The following is a 26,283-nucleotide window of genomic DNA, read 5'->3' as shown; positions in this document are numbered from 1 at the left end:
GTCAAATGTCCACATGGGAGAGATAAGCATTGTGGTGTTCAGGTTAAGGACATGGACTGCTGTGCCAGCAACCAGTGTTCAAATCTCATCTGGGGACTTACTCAAAATGTTGCGCTATGAGAGCAGCTACTAATGCAAGCAAATATAATGTGTATTGGCTGTGTGTGGTGAAAGGGTAAATATATAGGCTTATGTTAATACTAGTAGGCCTAAATGAAGAGTAGTTGCATATAGCTCATTTTGAAATTACACGCGAGTTGTTGTTGCACTCAGACCAAAGTAATCGCATCTTCATTGTTCTAGTTTGCAGGAGGTGTCCTTAGTGTGCACTTGAGGCCTCGAGACATGAATCATTTTATAACACATTCTGCTGAAAATCCTTGATGTGTTATCAGGCTTAATTTTGCCATCACTACTGAAAATGCTGAAACCCTTGAGCTGGTATGACACATAGGCAAGGCCAGTGGTTAACCTTTTTGTCTTGAAGCACCCCCGGGGATAGCTAAGGCCTTACCTACAAGCTGCGCACCCCCAAACCAATCTTCTACACGGTATACATGTACAAAATTATTTAAGTGATTAATTACAATGATTCTTGCTTGAGACCTCCATCAATACCTTAATGGGAATAAAAAAATTGATCAATCAAAAATTGATTAATTTCGGTTTTGTGTTATTCCTTTTGTAAAGCGACCTTTGCATTTGCAGCCGCTAGGGGCATATAGATTTCTAGGCTACCTTTCGACAGAGGGCAAACAAGCGTGCACAGACACAGGCATAGTTCCAAGTGAATTGAAAGTGGAAGCCCATTGGGAAACTCCAACTCCCATTGTCATTGTGACACAGCACTCCACAGCACACAAGTGAACACTGCACACTGCACACAACGAAATTGCATTTATGCCTCACCCGTGCAAGGGGGCAGCCCTCAGTGGCGCCCCATGGGGAGCAGTGCGGTGGGACGGTACCATGCTCAGGGTACCTCAGTCATGGAGGAGGATGGGGGAGTGTACATACAGTAGTCTGTGGCTCTCTCATGTGCGCATCCAAAGCTTCTGCGTATTATTTGATGCATGGCGCTGAGTGGAATGCTTTGCGCACATTGTTCTTGTTCACTTTGTTGCGGGATTTGTTATAGCCTGCAAATTGCAGCTTTTCGGAAGAGGCTGTTACTTTCATTCGCTAGAGAAGACTCATGGAATTCCTTACCTGTATACTTTGAGTGTGAACTTCCTTGGTAGTTTAGAGTTGGCCTCGACTGAAAAGTTGCAAAACTCCACATAGAGTGCGTTTATATGGATTCAAATTCTTTTGTCATCGGCCCTGCATTGATTCTCATCAGTGGACTTTTCCATGTAGTGCTCTCATTCATTAAGAAAACTCTCCCAGTTGAATTCACTTGAGCAAAAATCTGATATTCATAAATTATGTGTCAGTGAATTGTCTATAACTCACACAGTATAGCTAAACAACAAATATAGCGAACTGCCGAGCATTAAAATAGCAGGCAAAGTTGGTTAGGAGGCATATGGAGGCAAAAGGGGAAAATGATGGCTGCTGTGTGACTGAGGACACCAAATGGGTTGTTGACGGACATTTTTCGTCTCGTCTCATCTCTCCTGACGCAATTACTGTAACTGTACTGTAATGACTACTTTTTTTTTGAGGAACGTTGCCAAGGCGGTGACCCATCTTAAGGGCCCCCTTAGCTAGAAAGTGCTGCAGGAAACACTGCAGTTTGTCATTGTGGCTTCATGTGTGATTTCTTTAGCTGTGTGCGCATAAGAGTCCATGGATGAACCATGGATGAAACAGAGATCAAAAAGACGGATGCTCCTGAAGAGAGGTGAGGTCACATCACTATTCATTTACTTTTCATACGGTATATGAAAAAAATTGTGTGTGTGTGTGAGAGAGAGAGAGAGAGAGAGAGAGAGAGAGAGAGAGAGAGAGAGAGAGTGTGTGAGAGAGAGAGAGAGAAAGAGAGAGAGAGAGAGAGAGAGAGAGAGAGAGAGAGAGAGAGAGAGAATGTTCATATTCTGTTTTGTATTTGTGTAGAACTCATAACTCAAGAGACTCATGTTGTGTTCTCAGTGTCCAGCAGGGGGCATCAGACAGACAAAAAGTGAAAACAGAGCAGACCAAAAGGGACACTGCAGAACACAGGTGTGTGTGTGTGTGTGTGTGTGTGTGTGCGTGCGTGCGTGCGTGCGTGCGTGCGTGTACGACCCCAACTGCCTAGACAGGTCATCCATATAGGCATTAAATAAGGGTGGAGATAAAATCCCCCCCCACTGCCGTACTCCATTACTAACATGAAAAAGAAGATATGCTTTGGTGCAGAGACAAATCGTCATTTACTCAGTAACTGTCAGAAAGCTTAGAGTGTCTTTCAAATTATGTGCTCTCCACATTTGTGACTGAATTTTAGTATGGGGGTGGTTGACGTTTAAGGGCGTAACGCAAAAAAAAAAAGTTTTTCCAATTCCTGAAAAAAAGGATGTAAAAAATTAAGCACTTAGTGGTCCGTGGAATTTCGCCTTATTTTTGCCATTTTTGGGAAAATGTGTCCTGCATCAACACATTGCATAGGCATGTTACACCGCAGGAAAATGAAGTCACACCACAGGAAATTCACTGCATTATGGCCATTTTAATCCTTTTGTACACATGACTGACATCTGAGCTCATGCTAACTTGATAATGATATTGTGTTTAATCTTAATATGTGTTTTCATTTATATAAAAAAAAAAACATTTTTCCCCTTCTATAAGAGCAGTCACACCACAGGACACCATAAAATGAACCTAAGCATTGCGTGACAGAAACATTGCAATATGAAGACATATTAAGAGGTTAATAGTCACCTTAAACTTCCACAGCACTCTCCATAACTGAGGTACTGACTGGTTAGGAGCCAGTCTTTAAGACCCTTGTAGTTGGCCTTGCAGCTCCCCATTCACAAACATTGACATACATCTCACCCCACAGTACGCAATGTGTGTTACGAAATTGAACTTCTAGTTAATATTACTGTCTTTTTTTGTGATTAACTTTTGTTAATATTACTGTCTTGAGTTTTTTTCACATTCAAATATCTTAATATAATGTTAATAATTAATATGTATGCAACCATGCCAAATGCTTCATTTATGTATGTGTGTATGCTACTTGACACCTTAATTTCCCTCTGGGATCAATAAATGATACTCTACTCTCTACTCTACTATATATATATATTATATTCCAGGTTTCATTAATGTTACAGTCACTCCGCAGGATATTTGACATATAAACCTTTACATACAGTAAATCTCAACAAAAATGTTTCTTCTCATCTAATACACAACAATAATAATACATAATGTATCTTCTTTCATTTACATTTGTTTTTTAAAGGAAAAATAGCATTTTTTTTTAGGTTTTTAACCAATGTTACGAAAAAACAAGGCATCACGTCAACCACCCATGTATGTTAGGATAAGAAATTAGAAACTGTTCATATTGTTCAGATATGCACATACCTGAACCAATAGCACTAACAGTACGTAATTGTGTGTGCATTTGCCTACCTTCACCTTTGCATATGTGCATGCATATACCTGAAACAATATCACTTAACATTGTGTGTGGTTTTGTGTTGTGTGAAACTGATGGAGGTTCATGTTGTGTTTTCAGTGTAAAGCAGGGGACATCAGACACACAGAAAGTGAAAACAGACCAGACCAAGAGGTACACTGCAGAACACAGGTGTGTGTGTGTGTGTGTGTGTGTGTGTGTGTGTGTGTGTGTGCGTGCGTGCGTGCGCAGACTGTAAGATGTGTTGTTGCCAGCATTGCTTCTAGGTATTATATGGTTAGTTAAATGTAATGTAATCTTCTGTTGTTGATCTAGATTGACACCTGAGGAGGCAAGGCTCAGGCCCTTTCTGAAGGAGAAGTGTCAATATCTGTTTGAAGGAGTACCACATCAGGGAGATGCCAGACTTCTCCAGGACATCTACACAGATCTCTACATCACAGAGGGGGGGAGTGGAGAGGTCAATGAAGAACATGAGGTCAGACAGATAGAGAAAGCATCTATGTTCTATAACAAATGCAGTGATATAAGTGATGATGAGGAAGGAGATGAGTCTGATGATATTGAGGGAAGGGAGGGTTCTGATGACCGACCAATCAAATGCAGTGACCTCTTTAAACCCTTACGGCAACACAAACCCATTAGGGTAGTACTGACAAAGGGACTGGCAGGCATTGGAAAAACCGTCTCTGTGCAGAAGTTCATTCTGGACTGGACTGAAGGAGAAACCAACCAGGACATTCACTTCATTTTTCCTCTTCCTTTCCGGGAGCTGAACCTGATGAAGGATAGACAAATCAGTCTGGTGGAGCTTATTCAACACTTTTTCACACAAATTAATGATCTGAACGTACTCTCCAGTTCTGAGTACAAAACTCTGTTCATCTTTGATGGTCTGGATGAGTGTAGGCTTCCTCTCAATTTCAACATCAACCCGAGGTGGTGTGAAGTGACAGAGCCAGCCTCAGTAGATGAACTTCTGACAAACCTCATCAATGGGAATCTACTTCCCTCTGCTCACGTCTGGATCACCACCCGCCCAGCAGCAGCTGGTCTGATCCCTCCTGAGTGTGTGGACCAGGTCACAGAGATATGGGGGTTCAACGACCCACAGAAAGATGACTACTTCAAGAAGAGAATCAGTGATGAGAACCTGGCCATACGATTCATCAGACACCTGAAGTCATCCAGAAGCCTTTACATCATGTGCCACATTCCAGTTTTCTCCTGGATTTTGGCCACTGTTGCAGAGATAACATCAGAGAGAGGGGAAATGCCAAGGACTCTCGCTCAGATGTTCACTCACTTTCTGGACATTCAGATTTGCATCAAAAAAGAGAAATACACGGAGAGAAAGGATACAGATAAGGAGATGGTTTCAAAACTAGGGAAACTGGCTTTCCAACAGCTGGAGAAGGGCAATCTGATCTTCTATGAGGAAGACCTAAGGAAGAGTGGCATTGATGTCACAGAAGCATCTCTGTACTCAGGATTGTGTACACAGATCTTCAGCGTGGAGGCTGGGCATGGGAAAGTGTTCAGCTTTGTGAATCTGAGCATCCAGGAATTTCTTGCAGCATTATATGTGTTCCTCTGCTTCTGCAACAATGTCAGAAACATACCGCACCAAGATGAATACTCTCAACTCTCTGCTCTGTTCAAAGCTGTAACACTTGCAAACCTACACAAGACTGCAGTCGATGTGGCCTTACAGAGGAGGAACGGAAAACTGGACCTTTTCCTCCGCTTCCTTCTGGGTCTCTCACTGGAGTCCAATCAGAAGCTCTTAAGGAACTTACTGCCACAGATCAATATCCAACCAGCGGACTTAGGGCAAACAGTCCAGTATGTCAAACACAGGATCCGGCATGTGTTGAAACCTGAAAGAAAGATCAACCTGTTCTACTGTCTGAATGAGTTGAATCAGCATGCTGTAGTGGAGTACATTGACCGGAGCTCAGGAGATATGATAGTAGAGATGCTCTTACCAGGTCAGTGGGAGACTAGAAAGTTTTGGTTTGAGTTATCAGAAGAGCAGCTGAATGGGTTTGACCTACAGAAGTACATAAAGACACCAGCAGAGGATCTGACTGATCTCCTCAGCCCAGATGATGTCCTGAAGAAGCTGGTGCCAGCAGTGTCATCTGCATTGTAAGTAAACCTGGTAGGGTGTGTGTGTGTGTGTGTGTGCGTGTGAGAGAGAGAGAGAGAGAGAGTCAGAGAGAGAGAGTGAGAGAGAGTGAGAGTGATAGTGGAGGGGGCAGATTATGCTCTGTTTTGAGCCTCAATGCAGTTAGTCAACGCAGTTAGTTTTGATTTTTGCTCCATTCTAGGTCTGCGCTATCCGTATCCATCGCAACGGTAGGGGCAGCGAGATGATTGTTCAAACTGCCTTCAATACAAGGAGTAAAGTTGACATGTCTGTTGTTTTGTAGCTACACAGACTCGACGACAATGAAAATGAAACATTTAGTAATTATGTCACGTGCATTTTTGATCGCACTCGCAGCCACCGCGGTAGTTTGGAACAAAGAAGTGGCTCATTTGTCGAGAATAGGTCGCACGAAGCGAAATGTTTCCTCGGAAACACTGTTCAAATGTCCCGATATCCTATAACTTCAGCATCGAACTTGCAAGCACACGTGTTGTCTTTGGTTCGTGTAAATAAATGAAACTACAAAGCACGGGCAACTTATTTAAAGAAGACCTCACACAGTCCATAGCCTGACGACGGTTAGAACAAGGAAGTAGCCTTTTGTTTTCAAGGACAGAGCAGGCTGTTTGAGAGGACCAATCACAGCGGCTCCTGCTGCTGTTTACTACGTCGCTGTCTGCGGGCAGTAACATTTTTAGGGGTGCACACCAAGTCACTGCGGAGGGGGGGGAAATAACTGCGTGGCTGTCTGCATCATGACGCAGTGAAGTTGGTTTCGGAGCATAAATCACCCGTGAGAAGGGAGAAGGGGTGGGGGAAGAGGGGGGCTAGGAGTGAAGGTATCAATGCGTCGAAGTGGAAGTACTCCGAATGTGTTACTACGCCTTTCATTACAGTGTCATTTCTTTATCTAAGTAGGAAATCGTTTCTTTTTGCTCAACAACTTTTGGATCGATTAACGAGGGATGTTTCAATATCGAACACATGGAACAATTGGGTCACTTCTAACTTAAGTCACTGAATGCGTCTGTCGGCAAAGCTAATACTAGCCAAGCTAATACTAACGAGTTTGGGCCGCGCACGTTGCTGACTGGGGGCGCGCCCGAAGACGAGGCAGGTCGGAAGGAGCTCATCCCAGGACAGAGAAAAACACATTTTATTATTGAAACACAGTGGATTGATCCTTTAAACTAGGCAATCTTATTCCCATCTCTAGCCCCCAGCATTTTTATCATACACAAAATAAAACACTCATACAAAAAATGCTCACATCAATATGAGTATTGCCTGCAAGGGGCCTCATATCAAACTTGATGACGCTCTGAAGATGATTCCCTCTATCTCCAACTTGAAAAATCTATTTAATAATCTATTACAAACCTATAGCTACCATTGTGCGTCATCTTCCATGGTTAGCTGGAGTGAGTGTGTGTGTGTGTGTGTGTGTGTGTGTGTGTGTGTGTGTCTGTGTGTGTGTCTGTGTGTGTGTGTGCGTGTGCGTGTGTGTGTGTGTGTGTGTGTGTGTGTGTGTGTGTGTGTGTGTGTGTGTATCCTATCGCCTGTAGTATGGGTGTAAGTGTGTTTATGTTTTCTATGCAAAGTTGTGTGTCTGTGAATTTACGAGTGTGTGTTTGATGGTTTCTGCCTGTCATAACTGCAAAATGTCTTATGAAACCTGGTAACAGATGATTTATAACAGGGGCCGTGTCTGAAACGGTTAAGTACATGCATGCACAATCATTGTTGAGTTTGGTCTGCGACATCATTTTTATTTTAATTTTGACCCTCAATCAATTTGAGTTTTACATCCCTGCTCTTGGGTTTTGTTGTTGTTAGTGTGTGTGTGTGTGTGTGTCTGTCTGTCTGTCTGTCTGTCTGTCTGTCTGTCTGTCTGTCTGTCTGTCTGTCTGTCTGTCTGTCTGTCTGTCTGTCTGTCTGTCTGACTGTGACTGTGACTGTGTCTGGATGTGGAAATCATGTTCCCTTGATACTGACTCTGTATAACTCTATCCATAAAGGTCCACTCTAATAGAAAACTATAAGTTCACATGGTTTCAAACGTGTTTTCATGTGTCCAGAAACAGAACTCTAATGTACAGAAGTTGTTTTGTTCAGTAGTAAGGACTGTTTGTAAACGTTGTTTTAACCGTTTTTCAACACTCTTAGTCCCGCCCCCCAAAAACAAAAACGAGCCGGAATTGATGTCAAAAGATGAAAAATCACGTCTCAATCCACGCACTTGTGTCAGCCAAAATATCTGCACTTATTTGCCGTTAAGCTGAGGGTGGGAAGTGCACTGCATCTCAGTACACAGTGCACAGTGCGGGGAATGGAACGCACACCGGGTCATTAGCAGCGCCTTGGCTAACTGGATCTGTGCACACTGTGGGAGCTGTGAAATTTGAGTGCGGATATGATAGTGATGTTATAGTTTAAATATACTATCTCTTTACGTTATAGAGTGCATGGTGTTCATTATCCAAGACGGCGAACAGTTTGCAAAGAAATGTTTTCAATTTCAATGAAATAGAAAGTCTAACAGCACGAGTTCTGCCACTACAAGCCTAGCTTATTAGCTTTCCCCACGTCTCCACACTACCAAGCAAACTTCCAAGCACAACACCACTGTATAAAATATAGGACACCGTCCACAGACATGGAGTGAAACAAATAGCTCTGATACCAAATCTGCCCCCCGACATTTTTGCTGTTGGGGTGAATATCTAACACCGTTACATTGTAAGCTTGACCTCAAAAGACACGTAGTAGCAACATGGGGTTTCTAAACAGTCTGGAATAGCCAGTAGCACCAAAAGAGTAGAACATGTCACACGGAGATTATGTATCTGACACACTTACAATATGTTCACACCGGTATACGGTAGCTGATCGGTCAATCAAGGGAGCCAAAGTTACGGAAAGTGTTTCATCTGTTACATACTGTATCATATTTGCAGCTATTCCACCCACCCAACCCTGAAATCACAGTAGGTCGACAAAGCTAGCAGGCTAGCTAGTCCTACTCACCGATGTGTTGACTGAGACCCAGGCGAGCACCATTAGCAGTCTCACGATCCGTTTCCAAATACAGTATCTGTCAGGGCTCCTATGAATTATAATTTCAACGATCGAACACCCCATTCTTGCCTGCCTTTATAGTGAGTCAGGACAACGTCATGTCTGCAACTCATCTCGAGTCGCACTTTGGCTTGCTAGCTCAGCTGTAGCTATACCTGCCTCGTCTCGTTGGAGTAAGTAAACAACAGTCCCCATTAAGCCTGTCACGATATACGATAAGTCAATAAATCGGACGATAACTTTTTACAAGAACGATCACTTTTCTGGCCCCGATAAGTAACGATAAGTTATTTGCGTGATGTTTTGTTTTCCCTCTCTTCCTTTCTCTAGCCTACCGTAGCCATAAGACTACTGATGGCGCGTTATAGGCCAACGCAGCGCAATGGCGCTTAAATGTTGGTGTAATTTTAAGTTTCAGTGCAGTTCTGGTTGGAAAAAAGTGCATTGGTCTGGCTACTTGCGTCTTTGAAATAGAACGCTGGTGTTCCCGCGTGTCGCTTATAAGCCTCGACAAAGAATCAGCGCTAGAGACTAGGGGCCTCATTTATAACGGGTGCGTACGCACAAAAGACTGCGCACGCCAAGTTCACCGCAAGGTTTGGTATTTATAGAAAAATAACTTGGCGGTAAACATGCGCAGCTCCACGCAAAGTTTGACCCATGCGTAGGCACTAAACAAAAGACCAAACGCGGAAAGCGCGACCTCGGGAGGTAGCTGGAAGAACGACCCGAAATTGGTTGAAGAAAAAAATCAAAGGTCACATGTCACGATAGCCACTTTAACATTTGTTAATCCAGTTCGCAACGAAAACGCGTTTGTTTGTTGTTTGGTAATGGTGGAAAATAATAAGTAGGCCTACCTGGCCTATCCATAGCTACATGCATGTAATAGACGCTTGCAATTGTACGTTTAGGATAGGCCTACGTTACATTGGGAAATACATTTTATTAACAATAACCACGACCTCTCCAGTATCGGGCTATAATCGTATCGGTAGGCTATAAAGTGTTCCGAATCTGCAAGGAATTACGTCTACATTTAAGCCAGTTGCAGAATCATCTGCTCGAGTCCCAAGTGCACCTGTAATGGTTGATTTTCTCAGCCATACAAGCAAGCGCAAGTCGTTTCTTGTTGCATGTCATTTCTTTTCCATGCGGTTACTCGTCATCAAAGCAGAGGTGTGCATTTGACAGCTGGCCTTATACACTGATAATGTACGTTTATAATACACACATTTAATAAATACAGACTAGAAAATGCCCATATGTCATGCTGTCTGTGGATATGTCGATCGACAGTTGGGGCGTCGCTTTGAACTGAAAGCAGACAGCTGCGCGCAGTGACCAACGGCAATTGTTGAAAAAAGTTTAAACCCGGTGCATATGAGGTGCGACGAGACAGCGAATAGATTTTCTACCGGCGATTTTCACATGGGGACATGCCATGTGAGATGTTTCCTTGACGCAGCTATTTTTCCCTTTGTTCACAACTCAATTAATACTAGCCTACATGTCCATGACTTGGCAGGTTCATGTCCATGCCATCCTTATTTTATTTATTTATTTTTACTTCTGGTATAGCGTGATTTTTGTCAACATAACCATCCACATGCTGCAATTCAAGGTTTTATTTTTGTAGCCTACGACTTCCCAAACTTAACCGCTCCACTTTGCCCAACGTTCTCTAGGCCTATCTAATAAAACTGCTCCACATGTGGTAAAAAGGCTATCTCGTCTGCTTTCCGCACGCCGTCCACAAATATAAATATTCATTTTGGGCGTTTCACTGAATATTCATAGATAATTATGGGTGTGTCCACAGGTGCGCACATTTGCCGCAACTTCAGAGTCAGTTGGGATTTATAAAGGGAAATCGACGTGGAACGCGCGTGCGCAATGCTTTATAAATCTGAATATTTTCTTGCGCACGCACATCCTGAGTTTCGTGCGTGCGCCATCTTTTGACGCATTTCTTCCGCACAGTTTTATAAATGAGGCCCCAGGAGCGCAATATTCTTCCAGTCTCGGTCAGCGCATCTGCAACGTTCCTCAGAGAGGGGAATGAACAGCTCCAACACGGAGGCAAATGTTCATTTTGAAACATGCGCAGCAACCCAATATCCACGACGAAGACGTGTTTGTGCAAACATGAAATAGTGGTGCCGTCGCGACAAACTTGCTCTGAGGCTGTTATTTTAAACCTCGCCGAGTTTCCACTATTATTTCAATGCGCCCCCTACCCGACGTTCGTTGTCTGTTCTTTTTGTGATTTTCGCTATATTTCTTGTTTATTTAGACCTAACAATATGAGTAGGCAGTCCGCAAGCAAATCATGAAGATAAGATTTGTGGATTTAAATCTGTCAGGAGAATGTGAACGGTTGAGCGCGCTACAGGGGAAACAGAGGCGTGGCGACTCATAACTCATAAGAATCAATGTATGGGCGTTCATAAAGGACTTTAAAGTGCGCAGAATTGCAACTTCTTCCAGTCGAGGGTATCAGAGAGAGAGAGAGAGAGAGAGAGAGAGAGAGAGAGAGAGAGAGCTGGAACTTGTGCATCTGTTCATGCTCTTTTGCTTTTTGCTGATGTTGAAATGCCTTCAACAGGGCTGATTTGGGTTTTGACTGACAATTAGCCAGTAACAACGTGCATTTGTTTGAAATAAGCTGTCTAAGTAATAGCCTAATTTGTGAATTAACAATACCCCACCAGTAGGTTATTTTACATCACACCATGGATAGGCCTATAAGCCATTCAGTGTGCTTGAGAAAGATAAATAACAGAAAATGTTAAAGAAAGACTATATAACTTACCTTAATAATAAATACAAAAAAGCCTATTTAGAGTCTATTATGCTCCATGAGGATGTATTTAAAAACATATATATATCCCCCGCCGTGATGCTTTAAAAATGTGAAGGGGTGTAGTCACATTTTTATTGCATTTTTACGTCATTATATTGTTTGACACATTTCTTCTTGGAGCAGGCGTCAATCTTAATTATTTAAACCTCTGAGTCTGCTGGCCCAAATGTTACATTCAATGTTTCAAGAAGGAGGCATTGCATAGCACCTTGCATAGCAGTGTTTTTTTATTGCACATTATATTGTTTGAAAATGGCGAGAGAGACAATATTATCGATTATCGCAATAATTTCTTGTTATCGTTATCGTCTGGCAAAAATTGTTATCGTGACAGGCCTAGTCCCCATGGCTCTGAAATATGAGGTAACGGTGCCACCTAGTGGTTTGCCAACATGTAGGCACAACAACTACCGGTACCCACAGTAGGCCTACAATGCCATATAAAACAGCGTTGAAGCATTACAAAAAATCTTGTTTTAATTCTTGTTAAAAAAAAATCGATATTTCCGGAGTCATGAAATTCATCTTTTGACAACACCCAGGCATCGTCCAATCAGAAATGTGTATTTTGTAAATTAACTAAAACCTATAAAATTATGAACCCAAATTATTTTTTACTTAATTAATGATTCAGTTTTATGGGTTTTGAATAATGGTTTTCTATTAGAGTGGACCTTTAAAGGACCAGTTTGGTCATTTTCAACATGCAGTTGTAATGCTCACACTACCCTGGACTTGTCAGTACCTGAAGTTTTTTCGTCTTCTTCTTCAGCCTTTTCCGAGATCTTGGTCATTGTAATGGGGGCAGCTCTTTGTTTACATTTCATAATTTTTTTTTTATTTATTCCCAAAAACATCCGAAAGGTTATACAACATCAGCAGACAACTAGCAAACAGCGGTACCTTATTGGAAAATATTTGTAGTAGGCCTATGTTAATTAAAAAAAGTAAAAAAACGCTGCCGCCATTAGAATAGCTCATATCTTGGAAAGGGCTTAGCCGAAAAATGTGGCATCACCGGGTACTGACAATTCAAAGGTAGCGTGAGCAATACAACAGCATATTGAAATTGACTGAACTGGTCCTTTAAGACAACGTGTTTGCTTGGCCACTCATAGCCTGTGTGCATATCTGTTAATGAGAGCAAGTGTGCGCTATGAAGAGGCTAGTGCGTGTAATAACCAGATTTGTCATTATGTATCTCCCAGGCTTCAGCACTGTTCCCTCACAGAGAAGAGTTGTGCTGCGATAGCAGCTGCTGCCAGATCAACCTGCTGCAGTTTGAAGAATCTATATCTCAGTTGGAATCGGCTTCATGATGCAGGAGTTCAGCATCTCTCAGACCTCATCAAGGATCCTAGGTGCAAACTGGAGACACTAGAGTGAGTGTTAGACTCAACAGACATATTGGGGTGCACTGATGGGGTTTGAGGTGTGTTTGGAGGATTCACATAAGTAGTGAACCACTCTGCAATGGTGTGTTACACATGAGAAGCACACCACTGTGTGTGTGTGTGTGTGTGTGTGTGTGTGTGTGTGTGTGTGTGTGTGTGTGTGTGTGTGTGTGTGTGTGTGTGTGTGTGTGTGTGTGTGTGTGTGTGTGTGACACACAGGCTTCAAGTGTATGCTACAAAGTTAAATTTATCAATCTGGTACCCAAGGTCCCATTCACCACTATCTATCCACCATGGACAAGAGGAAGTAATTGAATCAATGTCGCATATACTGAACAGTTTGCCATTTTACATTTACATGTCATATTACAATTATTGATGGAAATAATAGTCAAGTCTATATTCTAGAAGTTGGATGCTGTTTTGACCCATGTCAAAGCAGTAGAGGTGTAGAGGAGGCTTTCTTAACGAAACTGGTAATATCGCCCTCTGGAAGAGAAAATAACTGGCCTTGGCTATAAATGCCAATATATAGCTGTGTGTGTGTGTGTGTGTGTGTGTGTGTGTGTGTGTGTGTGTGTGTGTGTGTGTGTGTGTGTGTGTGTGTGTGTGTGTGTGTGTGTGTGTGTGTAGTTAGGGTGTTCAGAGAATGGGCGAATGCGATTGGCCCTAGACCCTGAAGGGTGGGGAGTTAATGGTCCCATGATGTTAACTGTTTCTAATTATGCTGTGTGTGTGTGTGTGTGTGTGTGTGTGTGTGTGTGTGTGTGTGTGTGTGTGACACACAGGCTTCAAGTGTATACTACTAAGTTAAATGTATCAATCTCATGCCCGAGCTCCCATTCACCAATATGTATCCACCATGGACAAGAGGAAGTAATTGAATCAATGTCGCATATACTGAATAGTTGCCATTTTTACAAAGGACTTTATATTTCCCGGCATGACAGGATTGTGGACATTATATCTGACAGTTTATCATCTCTATTTTCTCCAGTAGTCTCTTTGCATAAAAACTGTGTTGTTAGAGAAAGTATGTTTGCAAACAGTGGCCCAGCAGAAATGTCTCCATTCTCTGATTTGAATGCCATCAGGCCAGATATTACAATTATTGATGAGAATAATAGTCAAGTCTATACCCTGGAAGTTGGATGCTGTTTTAACCCATGTCTAGAGGAGGCTTTCTTAACGAAACTGGTAAAATATCGCCCCCTGGAAGAGAAAATAACTGACCTTGACTATAAATGCCAATATATAGCACTGATCTTTGGAAGCCGGGGACATGTACACAGACTGGTCAATAGGGTGCTAAGGATGGTTGGCTTCAGCAAAGGCACAGCAAATAGCCAAATATTGCTCAATATCCTCCATTATTGGTAGTCGTCATATTTGGAGAAGGAGGTGTTGTTTGTACCCTTAAAACTGCTATTTTGAGACCCACATTGGATTGTGACTTAGCATCATTGTATCTGTAACATTTATGTCCATATGTACATATTATGAATTTCGGACATGAATAAAGTAGTTAAAGTGTGTGTGTGTGTGTGTGTGTGTGTGTGTGTGTGTGTGTGTGTGTGTGTGTGTGTGTGTGTGTGTGTGTGTGTGTGTGTGTGTGTGTGTGTGTGTGTGTGTGTGTGTGTGTTGTATTCATGGGAAGTGTTAAGAAGTAGTGTGTCGAGGATATTACGGATAGGCACACAGATATGGCAGGAGGCAGGAGGTCAAGTTTTTCTTCTTTATTTTTGCAAACCATGTGAAGGTGAGCCAGAGACCATTGACCAAAATCAAATTAAACCAAAGCAAAAGGGTAGAAAAATATAACTGTACACTAATCGCAAAAATATACAGAAAATAAACAGGTTGCGAGGAACCAAAATAAACATACAGAAAAGCCTGAGGCTCTCATAGCAAAAAGTCTCGCACAGAGATTACTCACACAGCTGAGTTTAAGACAGAGCAATTAAACAAACAGGTCTCGTCTCTACCTGGCTCTGCACAAGAATGGACACATCTTCATCATAAAGCATACCTGTCTCCTCCCTATAGGCAGCTTCTACTATTGCCTGAACACAAAGCAGGGAGTTTTAATTAGGCACCAATAATACTTAATTTTAAACATTTTAAATAGCGCTAGTACAAAACACTTCTTCTCAGGCCTTTTACAAAATAATAACACACAGGTTGGGATACATATAGGTACACAACTACCAGCAATTGTAATGTTTTAACCATTAAACTGCAATTGCAAGGGCGAGGGGACGCGCAAACGCGAACATGCCCAAAGATAAAAGCGTCCCCAAAGCCATGACGCATCCCTTTGCCAAAACACAGAAGTGTTGCAAGACCGGTATGAATGCAATGTGCGCGACTGTAACGTGTGTGAATACCAAATGGTTGAACGGTTGTCAGCTAAACATGTGTTGACCCATGTTAACAAACGAAACCATCAAACACTGAAAAAAGGTTGGGAGTCTGATATGCAATTTGTAAAGTCCACAAACCAACAATAAGAATGAATAAAAGTTTCAGCAGCTACAGCAGACGCCATGATGATGACGCACGCTCACGGGTCGCATCATCACAGGAAGTCTTGAAGACCATGTCTATATTAGCCACTCATAGCCAGTGTGCATTTCTGTTGATGAGAGCAAGTGTGTGTTATATGTAATAGTAAGTGTGTGTAATAATCATATGCGTCATGATTGTCCCAGGCTGGAGAATTGTTCCCTCACAGAGAAGAGTTGTACTCTAATAGCAGCTGCTGCCAGATCAACCTCCTGCAGTTTGAAGAGTCTAAACCTCAGGGGGAATGTGCTCACTGATGAAGGCATTCAGCATCTCACAGACCTCCTGAAGCATCCTCAGTGCAAACTAGAGACATTACAGTGAGTGACAACACACCAATAACAGACGTGTGTGTGTGTGTGTGTGTGTGTGTGTGTGTGTGTGTGTGTGTGTGTGTGTGTGTGTGTGTGTGTGTGTGTGTGTGTGTGTGTGTGTGTGTGTGTGTGTGTGTGTGTGTGTGTGAGTGTGAAAGAGAGAGAGAGAGAGAGAGAGAGAGAGAGAGAGAGAGAGAGAGAGAGAGAGAGAGATGTTGTGATGTGTTTGTTTATGACTGCTTTGGCAACATGAGTGTATTCATATTCGTCATGCCAATAAAGCTCTTTGAATTTGAGAGAGAGAGAGAGAGAGAGAGAGAGAGAGAGAGAGAGAGAGAGAGAGAGAGAGAGAGAGAGAGAGAGAGAGAGCAAACATGCATACACTGTTTGGTGATTTGAAAATAACATCTGATATCTTCTCTGTGTGTAGTATTGAATGTATATTTCTTCAGCATTGTAGAGTAATGGAGGTGTGTGTCAGAGATAAGATGTAGTGAAGAGTTTTAGTATTTTATCTTTAACCTGATTATGCTGTTGTGTGTATCTGTGTGAATGTTTTGGGTCTGAGTTTTGTATTCCCTGGTTCATGTCATACACAGCATATACAGCTCCCCTCTTTAATCTGATTATTGTATCATCCATGTGAATCCCTTGTCCTCAACTCTAGACTGGATCCTCCTTATGGTACATTGAGAAGGGAGATTCCAGCAGCAGCAGCAGCATCCAGCAGTAGCTCCCACTCCTCAGATGCTGCAGGAGCACAGCTGTCCTCTCTTCACACTCACACGTCAGTCTGCATCACACACACACACACACACACACACACACACACACACACACACACACACACACACACACACACACACACACACACACACACACACACACACACACACACACACACACACACACACACACACACACACACACACACACAGCTAGACAAATAAACACATATACCAATGCCAATACAGCAATAACTGCAATTGTTATTCCCTCACAACAAATTCTTCTTCAGTGTAATAGTGTACACACAGCACTACATGAATTAAATCAACAAGAAATGTGTCATTTAGTGTTTCATAGAAGCATCAGCCCTATTTTATTATGCAACACTTTTTCCTGGTCACCATGACAACACTGAGAGAGATGTTGTCACTGTTCCTGCTTGTTGAGTTAGTGAACTTATATAGTCTTTATATCACTGATATGCAGACTGGTGTGTGAAGTGTCGGACTGGTGTGTTACTGTAAGTGACAGTGCAGTATTACTATACTGATGTATGAAGTGGCACAATGCAGTAGCAGCACTAATCAAACTGCTGTGTACAGTGACAGTGCAGCTGCAGTACTATACTAGTGTGTACTACTGATAGTGGATTTATAGTGAGTAGAGTGTAGTAATGGTTTACTATGCTGCGTGTAGACCAGAAACGACCTACGCGACCCAGGTAGCCTAGGTTGCAGAAGACGTTTCGCCATTAATTTGCTTTATTTACTCTGGACGTGACATTAACATGTATGATTTAACTCAGGGATGTCAAACTCAGGCCCGGGGGCCAAATCTGGCCCGCGGATCCGTTTTATTCGGCCCGCGAGATCATTTCAAATCGGTGTTGCAGTTGGCCCACATAGCAGTCCCCCCAGGAAATCGCGATGTTGCGATCGCGTCGTTTTTCGCAACTTCAACTAATTCCCGCGAATTCTGCGCGAGAGCACAACTTTAACCAATCACCGCGATTTCCCGCAACTTTGAACACTTTGAACCAATCCATGTTGCGCTGACTTCACTGACGTCGACAAACTTCCTTTCAAAAAGGATAATACAATAAAAAATACAATAAAAAAGTAACCTAGCAATCAGTCCCAGCACTTTACTATGCATGTACAAAGTTGTCGGTGAGGGGGAAAAAAACTAATAAATACGAATGTAGGAAACGCCATGTTCTCATTGCGCGTCTGCTCGCATGGTCACAGGAGGGAAAATGTATGACCACTAGTCTGGCATAACCAATAGGCCTACATTTTTAAAATGTGGTAGGCCTACATAAATATATAGCCTAATTAACACTTCATGACAGTCATCTAGGCTACATTACGCCAAGTATAGGGCTCCTACAACAAGATGTGTTTTCTTTTTTCTAAAGCGGTCCACCTGCTGGACCATTTTCCCTCCGAATTGAGATGCGCAAATGCCTTGTCCACAACAAAGCAGTAATTTCCATCCTTCATTGTGAATGCTGCGTGCGTGCCTGGCCGATATAGTAATCTCTTTCGCGCAAATTGGGCTATGGCTCAGGGTTCACGTTAGCCGGCTGTGGCCGGACATTGGCCGTTTGCATGCATGAATGACCGGCAAAATAAAATGTGGCCGGACAAAATGTCCGACAAAAATGACTGCAATCAGTCAGTAAATAATATTAGCTCATTTTAAATAGGCCTACTTAACGTTACAAAAGACCAGTAGGCCTAATATGAAACTGAACAAAACTGAAAATATTTGTGAATAGCCTATGTAAATGAACTTGTCATAAGCAGCACGCAATATTGCTTGCGCTCTCGTCCCCACCGTCGTTGTCCCCAATCACGTTATGCTTATAATCACTTGACTCACGCTGGCTGCTGTGCTGTCGAGGAACGATTCTGTTTTGTTGTGGGCTATTTTTTACCAATATATCAGTGAACACAACAAAGGGCATTGCATTTGCAAAACCGTTTCATGCCCTTTGAGAAGTCAAGCCTAACAGTTTGGGACTCAATGGCATGCGCAGCATTGCATCACTTTCACTTTTACCTCTGCTGAAAAATGGTGGTGGATCTCCAAGTAGGCTACAGCCTACAGAGGGTCAAGTTAAACATTCCAGAGAACGATGGACTCGCCAGAAGTCCCAGTGAAAGTGCATGCAGGGCTTTATAACTGTTTTCATCACCGGCCAAAACGTGTAGCCCATGAGCATCGTTGACAGCTGAGACCTCCGTTCTGCAGGCGACGTGGTGTTTTATAGATAACAATGTCGTCGTCTTTTATATTCACAAGAGCACCAAAATTAATATAATTTCTGAGCATTATTCAGCAAGCACCCTTCACAAAAGGAAATCTGTGAACTCCATCCTCGTTACATTGAATGATGATCATCAGCCGGACGGCCTTCTTTCGAAAGCGACCCCTCTCTCTCTGCTTTTATTTGTGTTGCTTTTGACAAGCTTGAAAATTAAACGCCGACACAGGCAGGCTATGTGTAGCAGACGACTCACATTAACCAGGATTTCAGTCAGTTCCTGTCGCGCAGCCTCTTCAACTGGGTGGACATGCCCAATTCCGCCCGCCTACTTATAGTTAATTATGTATCCACTTTTTTTAAGTCAGGAATGGATATCGACATGATACGAAGTTTGTATGCTTACAATTTGAAACGGTGATGACATTTAAAACAGAGTCAAACGGCCATAAACAGCATTGTAATGAAGGGTGTCGTAATGGCAGCATGAAAGAGATGGAACTTTTCATGACGACATTCTGGCTAAAAACTCGCCCAGGCAGCTTCCCTGCTTTGCCTAAGAACCAAAATTATAATATAAAAATGGAAATAATATAAAAACACCACAGGACTGGAATGTGGCAGTGTTCTTTACTTTCAAGCGTGGATAAACACATTAAAAATCGCAACAAAAATCGCACCTTTCACTTCATGCCGCAACAAAATCGCAACAACAGTAAGAAGCTCCGCAACTTTTATCGCGATTTTCTGGAAATCCTCGTGCACCATCTGGCAATTCCGACCGCGATTTTTTGAGAAAATGCCCGCGATTTCCTGGTGGGACTGACATAGGCTTACACCATTAATGCATAGCGTAACAACATTAAATATGGTGTGTCACAGGATGTGCAGACACATTTGAACTACCATACATGATGGGGAAGTGTGTGTGTGAAATTTAACTATGAGTATGAAGTGCATGTACTACGCACAATTTTAGTCAATTTTTTAAAATAAATGTTGAGTTCGGCCCACGACTTTGTTCCAGATTTTTGTTTTGGCCCTGGGTCAATTTGAGTTTGACACCCCTGATTTAACTTATCACACAACGGCTCTAGCTTGACAGCCTTGGACAGATATGAACATTCCAATTGGTTTTCGAACCGCATCATAGCTCATTACCATAATATTAGCTTGACTTAAATCGCTAGAATTCGCTCTGGTCACTTTGCTCCTGGCAAATTCGCTTTGGTCGCTTTAGTCCCCGACTCTCCATAAAGAAATAATGACTTCCGTCGCTCAGATAGCGTAGGTTGTGCTTGCTATACAGATAGCATCATAAAGACTGGTGCGCAAAGTGACACAGTACAGCACAGATTGGTTTTAAAGTGACACAGTGAAGTCACAGTACTATACAGACTGGTGTGTAACATGGCAATGTAGCAGTAGTACTGTACAGACTGGTGTGCAAAGTGACAGTGCACTAGCTGTACTATGCAGACTGGTTTGCATGTCCAGGTTGTTTCAACTCTGTGTGTGTGTGTGTGTGTGTGTGTGTGTGTGTGTGTGTGTGTGTGTGTGTGTGTGTGTGTGTGTGTGTGTGTGTGTGTGTGTGTGTGTGTGTGTGTGTGTGTGTGCCTGTCTGTCTTAAAGGGAAGATGGCCCCAGTGATGACACACATAGTGGCTGTGAATGCTGTGCTGAAGTTCCAGATACCAGTCACTGGGTCCTGCTGGATCCTGAGGTCTCCACAGAGAAGAGCATCTCAACCTACAGCCTGAGCTCTGTTGCAGGGAGATATGAGTGCTCAGAGTCCAGTCTGCGTTGGTCGTGTGTTGGTCCAGTCACCCTGCAGTACCGCTTCATGGACTGGCAAATCTTTGCTGGTGAGCTGGTCCACATGCAGTATAGCCCAGCTGGTCCTTTGATGGACATCAAGCTCATGTCAGGAAAGCTGGAGGAGATCCACCTGCCTCATTTCCTGTGTTTGGAAGGGTGCCAGTCTGCTCTGACGGATGGGGTCAAGGTTCTGCATGAGCAGGACGGTGCAGTATATTTGGAGCCGTGTGAGCTGACCAGACACCACGCCAGACTTCTCCAGCCGTCCCTCTCGCCTCGTGGACTTCTCTACAATTTCACCTCCTGGCTCTTTGGGAAGGTGCATGCCAACGTTTTGGTGTACCAGTGCAGTGAGTCTCACCTGGTCTTCCGCTGCTACCTGCTGCCCGATGACGCCCATCAGAAACAGAAGGTGGACTGTGAGGAGCAGAGATGTGGGGGGGTTAAAAAGCTTTATCCCAACCCCAACGACTCTCTTCGGATTAATGAATGCTACAGTCTATGTGCAGATCAGTCTACTGACGTTGTCCCTAAGATCAACCCAGATAAACTGGAGCTGATGTACAGGGAAACCCCCAATTTCTTCCAGGTGAAGTTTCCTGATCCTGCCCCCGCCTCCATCCAACTGCAGCTATTCAGTTCAGCCAGCAGGGGGCAGCAGGCCGTGTGGAGTGCAGATCTCCAGACTGGCGCACAAGGCAGGCAGACCAGGAGCAGAGGCCTGACAGAAGGTACACACACACACACACACACACACACACACACACACACACACACACACACACACACACACACAGCAATGCAATGCATAACAGCAACACACACGCACACACGGATCCGGCAGGATCTTTAACAGTGGATCCAGTATCCAGAAGGATCCTAAAAATCAGGATCTGGTGCATCTCTAGTTTTTACGTAGCCTAGGCTTTTCAGTCAGTCTTTCACAACCCCAATCGCTGCATGGGGTGAAAGCCCTTTGGAAGTGGCCGTTGCAGGCAGTGTGGCAGTAAGCCAATGAGTCTTAAAAAATAGTTTGAGCCAACGTCATAAAAAGGGCCCATGTGTGTGAGTAGGCCATGTGTTTCAACCCTTTCGTAGGATCCGGTATCCGGTTCCGGATCTGGCAGGATCTTAAGCAGTGGATACGGTATCCAGCAGGATCCTAAAAATCAGGATCCGTTGCATCTCTAATTAGAAGTCTCGTCTTCATTCTATAGAATGGGCCATTCACTGTGCTAATAAACCTGCTTTTGTCTTCACAGATGGGCCATCACAGTCCAGCAGGGTCCCGGGCCAGGTGGGCAGCCTGATAGCAGCTGCCTTTGTGGATGGCAACATAGCGGAGATCGTTGGCAGAGTGGCAGAGGTCATGCCAATAGCAGACCAGCTCTTCTCCCAGGGCATCATCGGCCAGGAGACCTATGGCAACATCCAGGCTGCTATCACAAATCAGGACAAAATGAGGAAGCTGTATGATGGCCTGCGCTCTCCTGGGGCACAGGGCAAACTGGCCCTCTACAGGGCTCTATGGGCAAGGGAGCGCCACCTAGTGGAGGAGCTGTGGACTGCAGAATGAAAGCCATTCAGCCATAGAGGTAGAACATTAGAATAGATAAGAGGTGACACAGCAATTTGTGACAGCACTGGAAAAAAGTGCAGCCTCCATCTTGTGTAGGTAGTGTAGGTACCTCCAGTCAATGCAAACCGATGGTGAACATATTTGACTTTACGAGTGTGTGAATGAATGTGAATGTGAATGAAAGTGAAAAGTGAAAGCCCATTGGGAAACTCCAACTCCCATTGTCATTGTGACACAGCACTCCACAGCACACAAGTGAACACTGCACACTGCACACAACGAAATTGCATTTATGCCTCACCCGTGCAAGGGGGCAGCCCTCAGTGGCGCCCCATGGGGAGCAGTGCGGTGGGACGGTACCATGCTCAGGGTACCTCAGTCATGGAGGAGGATGGGGGAGAGCACTGGTTGATTACTCCCCCCACCAACCTGGCGGGTTGGGAGTCGAACCGGCAACCTCTGGGATGCAAGTCTGACGCCCTCACCGCTCACCCATGACTGCCCATTTTATTATTAGTATTACCACATGTCTTCTGACAACGAAGGGATACAGCCATTGTCTCTCCACACTGCCGTGAAAAGTGAATCCACTTGCACTGCCCTTGCTACTTTAACACTTTTTATGCACATAATTTTGTTTGTGTTTGAGGTTTTTCTTTTACCCGTTTCATCCATGCAGACTGTTCTGTTCACGTGTGGACACGCCTTGTGGAGTTTCCCTGGACTCGCTTATCAGAGGTCATAAAAGGACTTGAAATGACTGTAAGATTTATGTTTTCGGTTTAGGCTACAATTATATGTTATATATTATATGTATTGTAAGGGATTTTGAAAGGGGAATTTTCTGTTGTTACCCTGCCTAGGTCTTTGTTTTGTATCGTGTTGCCGTTGGGTCATTGTGCTTCCAGTTGGCTAACTGGACATGGAGTCATCAAGAGTGATTCCAAACGAAAAATTTGTTTATTTCCTCCTTCGGTAGTTGCCTGAAATTGTGTAGCCTGGCTCTCGCGAGACCCCTAGTGCTTTGTGCATCTTCGTTACACTTCGTGAGCTCGCTGCGAGAGAGTCAGGTTAGAAATTGTGTAAAATACCGGTATGTGTAAATAAATACAAAACCAAAAGGAGAAATGCATTAATTTGGGAATTAATATAAGTGTAAATAAATGTAACAGTGACTAAAAATGACTCCTTTCCCATTTTTGCATGATGTATTTTTCCAATGCTTTTGCTTGGTGCATCATTTTTAGTCTTTTTTTTTTTTAAACTTATTTTTACATATGTTTTATTTTTAATTAGGCCTACATAAATTTTGACCTTCCATAAATCAAACCCCCATGTGTTGTGTGTAATTAGATAGAACACCTGACAAAGGGAGAGAGAGGAACGGACAGACTGACCACTAACCATACTGTAGCCTACTGTGTGTGTGTGTGTGTGTGTGTGTGTGTGTGTGTGTGTGTGTGTGTGTGTGTGTGTGTGTGTGTGTGTGTGTGTGTGTGTGTGTGTGTGTGTGTGTGTGTGTGTGTGTGTGTGTGTGTGTGTGTGTGTGTGTGTGTGAAATGGGCATATGTAGGCCTGATGTAATGGTCATGAAAACATTATTGTTTAAGATGCAATGACCGGTGACCTGTCAGTCCTGGCATTGTTGTCCGAGGATTAACCAAGGACAGCAATGCAGACACGCATCAATTACACACTCTCTTTCACTCAGCCCTTTTATATTATAGCAGCTGGATTATATGTGTGTCTGTGTGAGCTCACGTGCGTTTGCTCATGTACGTAGCAGCTGGATGCTGCATGTGTCTGCATTTACATGCACCTGTTCAAACACAGAAACATAAATAAGGTGGCATTATATCATATGTCTGGCTTATATAGGGCCTACATGTCCTTTCCTTTTGAGCTGTTTGTTCTCTGTGACCCAGTTTTTGGCATAAGAAAAATATATAATTTTAAAGGTGCACTGTGGCCAGAATGGGTAGGCCTACTGCAACTATGCTGCCCATTGAAACTGTGCTGCCTATTACCAAATTTGATCATTTCATGAATATTTACTAAATGATAAACCAATATTTACTGGTAAAACCAAAGTATACAGTAGTAAGTTTTGCAGCTATTTTAGTAGTTGTTTTAGTAGTATTTGTAGTAGTTTATTTCCAAAATTCATGCAGCCCATTCACAAATGTTACCTTTTTCATGAACACTTACCATTACCATCAAATTCTATATTCATTATGACTGGGAAAAGTCTCTAAATTTGCCCATAGATATTTTTCTAATTGCTTTGCTTTCTGAACAATGTCAATGGCACGCAGGATGAGGGATCCAAGAGCTCTCTCGGCAGCTCCCTGGGGCCTATATTACAAGGCTGGCTCTGAAGAAAATGAGGACACCAGGCGCTTCTATTAGATGATTTACCTTTTAGTTTAACCTGGTTTACTCCTGAACCAGATTCTTAGTATAGGCCTCTGGCCTGTTGCACACACAATAATTACAGGCAAACAGACTGAAGATGATTATCTATATTGGTCATTCAAATCCCTTTGGTATCAAATTGTGTGCATGTGGTCGAGACATCAGGTTAATCACCGGGGTATGTAAACTCATGATAAAGGTTATTTGTCTATTTTGATTGATAATAAATGATGACTACAGCACTGACAACAAGAGAAAGTGTATTTATTTCAAGAAATCGACATTGTGCCAGGATATGTAGGCAGAGGCAACACACACACACACACACATGCATGCACACAAACTACAGGCACACACCCACACATGCACTATGCTTACACACACACACACGCACACACACATGCATGCACACAAACTACAGGCACACACCCACACATGCACTATACTTACACGCACACACACACACACACACACACACACACACACACACACACACACACACATCTGTACACATCTGCACATAGGCCTATCCATACTCTGTGTTTTGTCTCATCATTCCTATTTAAAACCAGGGCTTTGAACCGTTATTTTTTCCAAACATTCCGTTCCAAACAGAAACGGAATTATAACGTTTCCGATTATGGGTTCCACCAATAAATTGACGTTCCCGAACCGGTTAGAACAAAAAAATATTGTTCCTGGAACGGTTAATTTCGTTCCTGTCAGCTGATTACTCCCCATAGGCCTAACTGACGTTAATTAACCAAGAAAGACGGAAGTGCAAATGACTCGGCCTACATTCCAAACTGTTTATTCAAGAGGATGAAAAAAATATCCTCCAGAATTTTGTCATTCAGGGACGACCTAAGCGGAGAAGAGGAGAATAAACCTCAATGATGAAAATGTGTGCTCCACGCTGACTTGGGTCACGGGGAGCGCTATGATAGACATTGTGAGTTTGTGCATATTTGAAGCGGCCATGGATGCCCAATAACGTTGAACATTCTCGGTGCGCTTTACACACGCTTCTCTGCAATGTCTTACAATGATGCAATGGAAACTCTGCCCTATTGTATGACAGTGGTTTCTCTTATTTAAGATGTGGAGTGGAGACTTTGTAATCCACAGCTCTCACTTCATTCAGTTTCTGATGTCACACATGATGTGAACCTCAGCTGTCATGGTAACAGGAAATAATTACTTTTTTTTTTAGTTTGAGGAACGGTATTAACCGGTATTAACCGGTTACCATTATTTTTAAATAAGTGTTCCCGTTCCAGAACATAAAAAATAACAACGTTTCCGGTTTCGTTTCTGTTCCCTGTAAAATACAAAAAGTTTCCGGTTTTCGTTTTCGTTCCTTGAACCGGTTCAAAGCCCTGTTTAAAACACACATACTGTCTCTTTCTCTCTCTCTCTCTCTCTCTCTCTCTCTCTCTCTCTCTCTCTCTCTCTCTCTCTCGCTCTCTCTCTCTCACACACACACACACACACGCAATATGCCCATTTGTGTATGTGTAC

At 43.1% G+C, this 26,283-nt stretch overlaps 1 protein-coding gene across 4 annotated transcripts; it reads left to right on the top strand.

Annotated features, from left to right (window-relative positions):
* The first annotated feature begins 1,769 nt into the window (after positions 1-1,769).
* LOC134467296 (NACHT, LRR and PYD domains-containing protein 3-like) lies at positions 1,770-23,229 on the top strand. Of its 4 annotated transcripts, none has more exons than XM_063221197.1 (9): positions 1,770-1,846; positions 2,095-2,166; positions 3,680-3,733; positions 3,896-5,731; positions 12,888-13,061; positions 15,785-15,958; positions 16,620-16,739; positions 20,583-21,499; positions 22,031-23,229. In XM_063221197.1, exons 1-9 carry the CDS (start codon positions 1,803-1,805, stop codon positions 22,342-22,344), a joined length of 3,705 nt encoding a protein of 1,234 aa, XP_063077267.1. In that variant the 5' UTR covers positions 1,770-1,802; the 3' UTR covers positions 22,345-23,229. The 4 variants fall into 4 exon arrangements, with proteins under 4 accessions (XP_063077267.1, XP_063077266.1, XP_063077268.1 ...); XM_063221196.1 differs by having other exon boundaries at positions 3,680-3,751; XM_063221198.1 differs by lacking the exon at positions 2,095-2,166 and having other exon boundaries at positions 3,680-3,751.
* The last annotated feature ends 3,054 nt before the right edge of the window (positions 23,230-26,283 follow it).

This window comes from Engraulis encrasicolus, chromosome 17 (genome assembly GCF_034702125.1).
Source record: "Engraulis encrasicolus isolate BLACKSEA-1 chromosome 17, IST_EnEncr_1.0, whole genome shotgun sequence".
Classification (NCBI taxonomy): domain Eukaryota; kingdom Metazoa; phylum Chordata; class Actinopteri; order Clupeiformes; family Engraulidae; genus Engraulis; species Engraulis encrasicolus.
The sequence above is the reverse complement of the archived record's forward strand: the minus strand, read 5'-3'. Positions and strand labels throughout refer to the sequence as shown.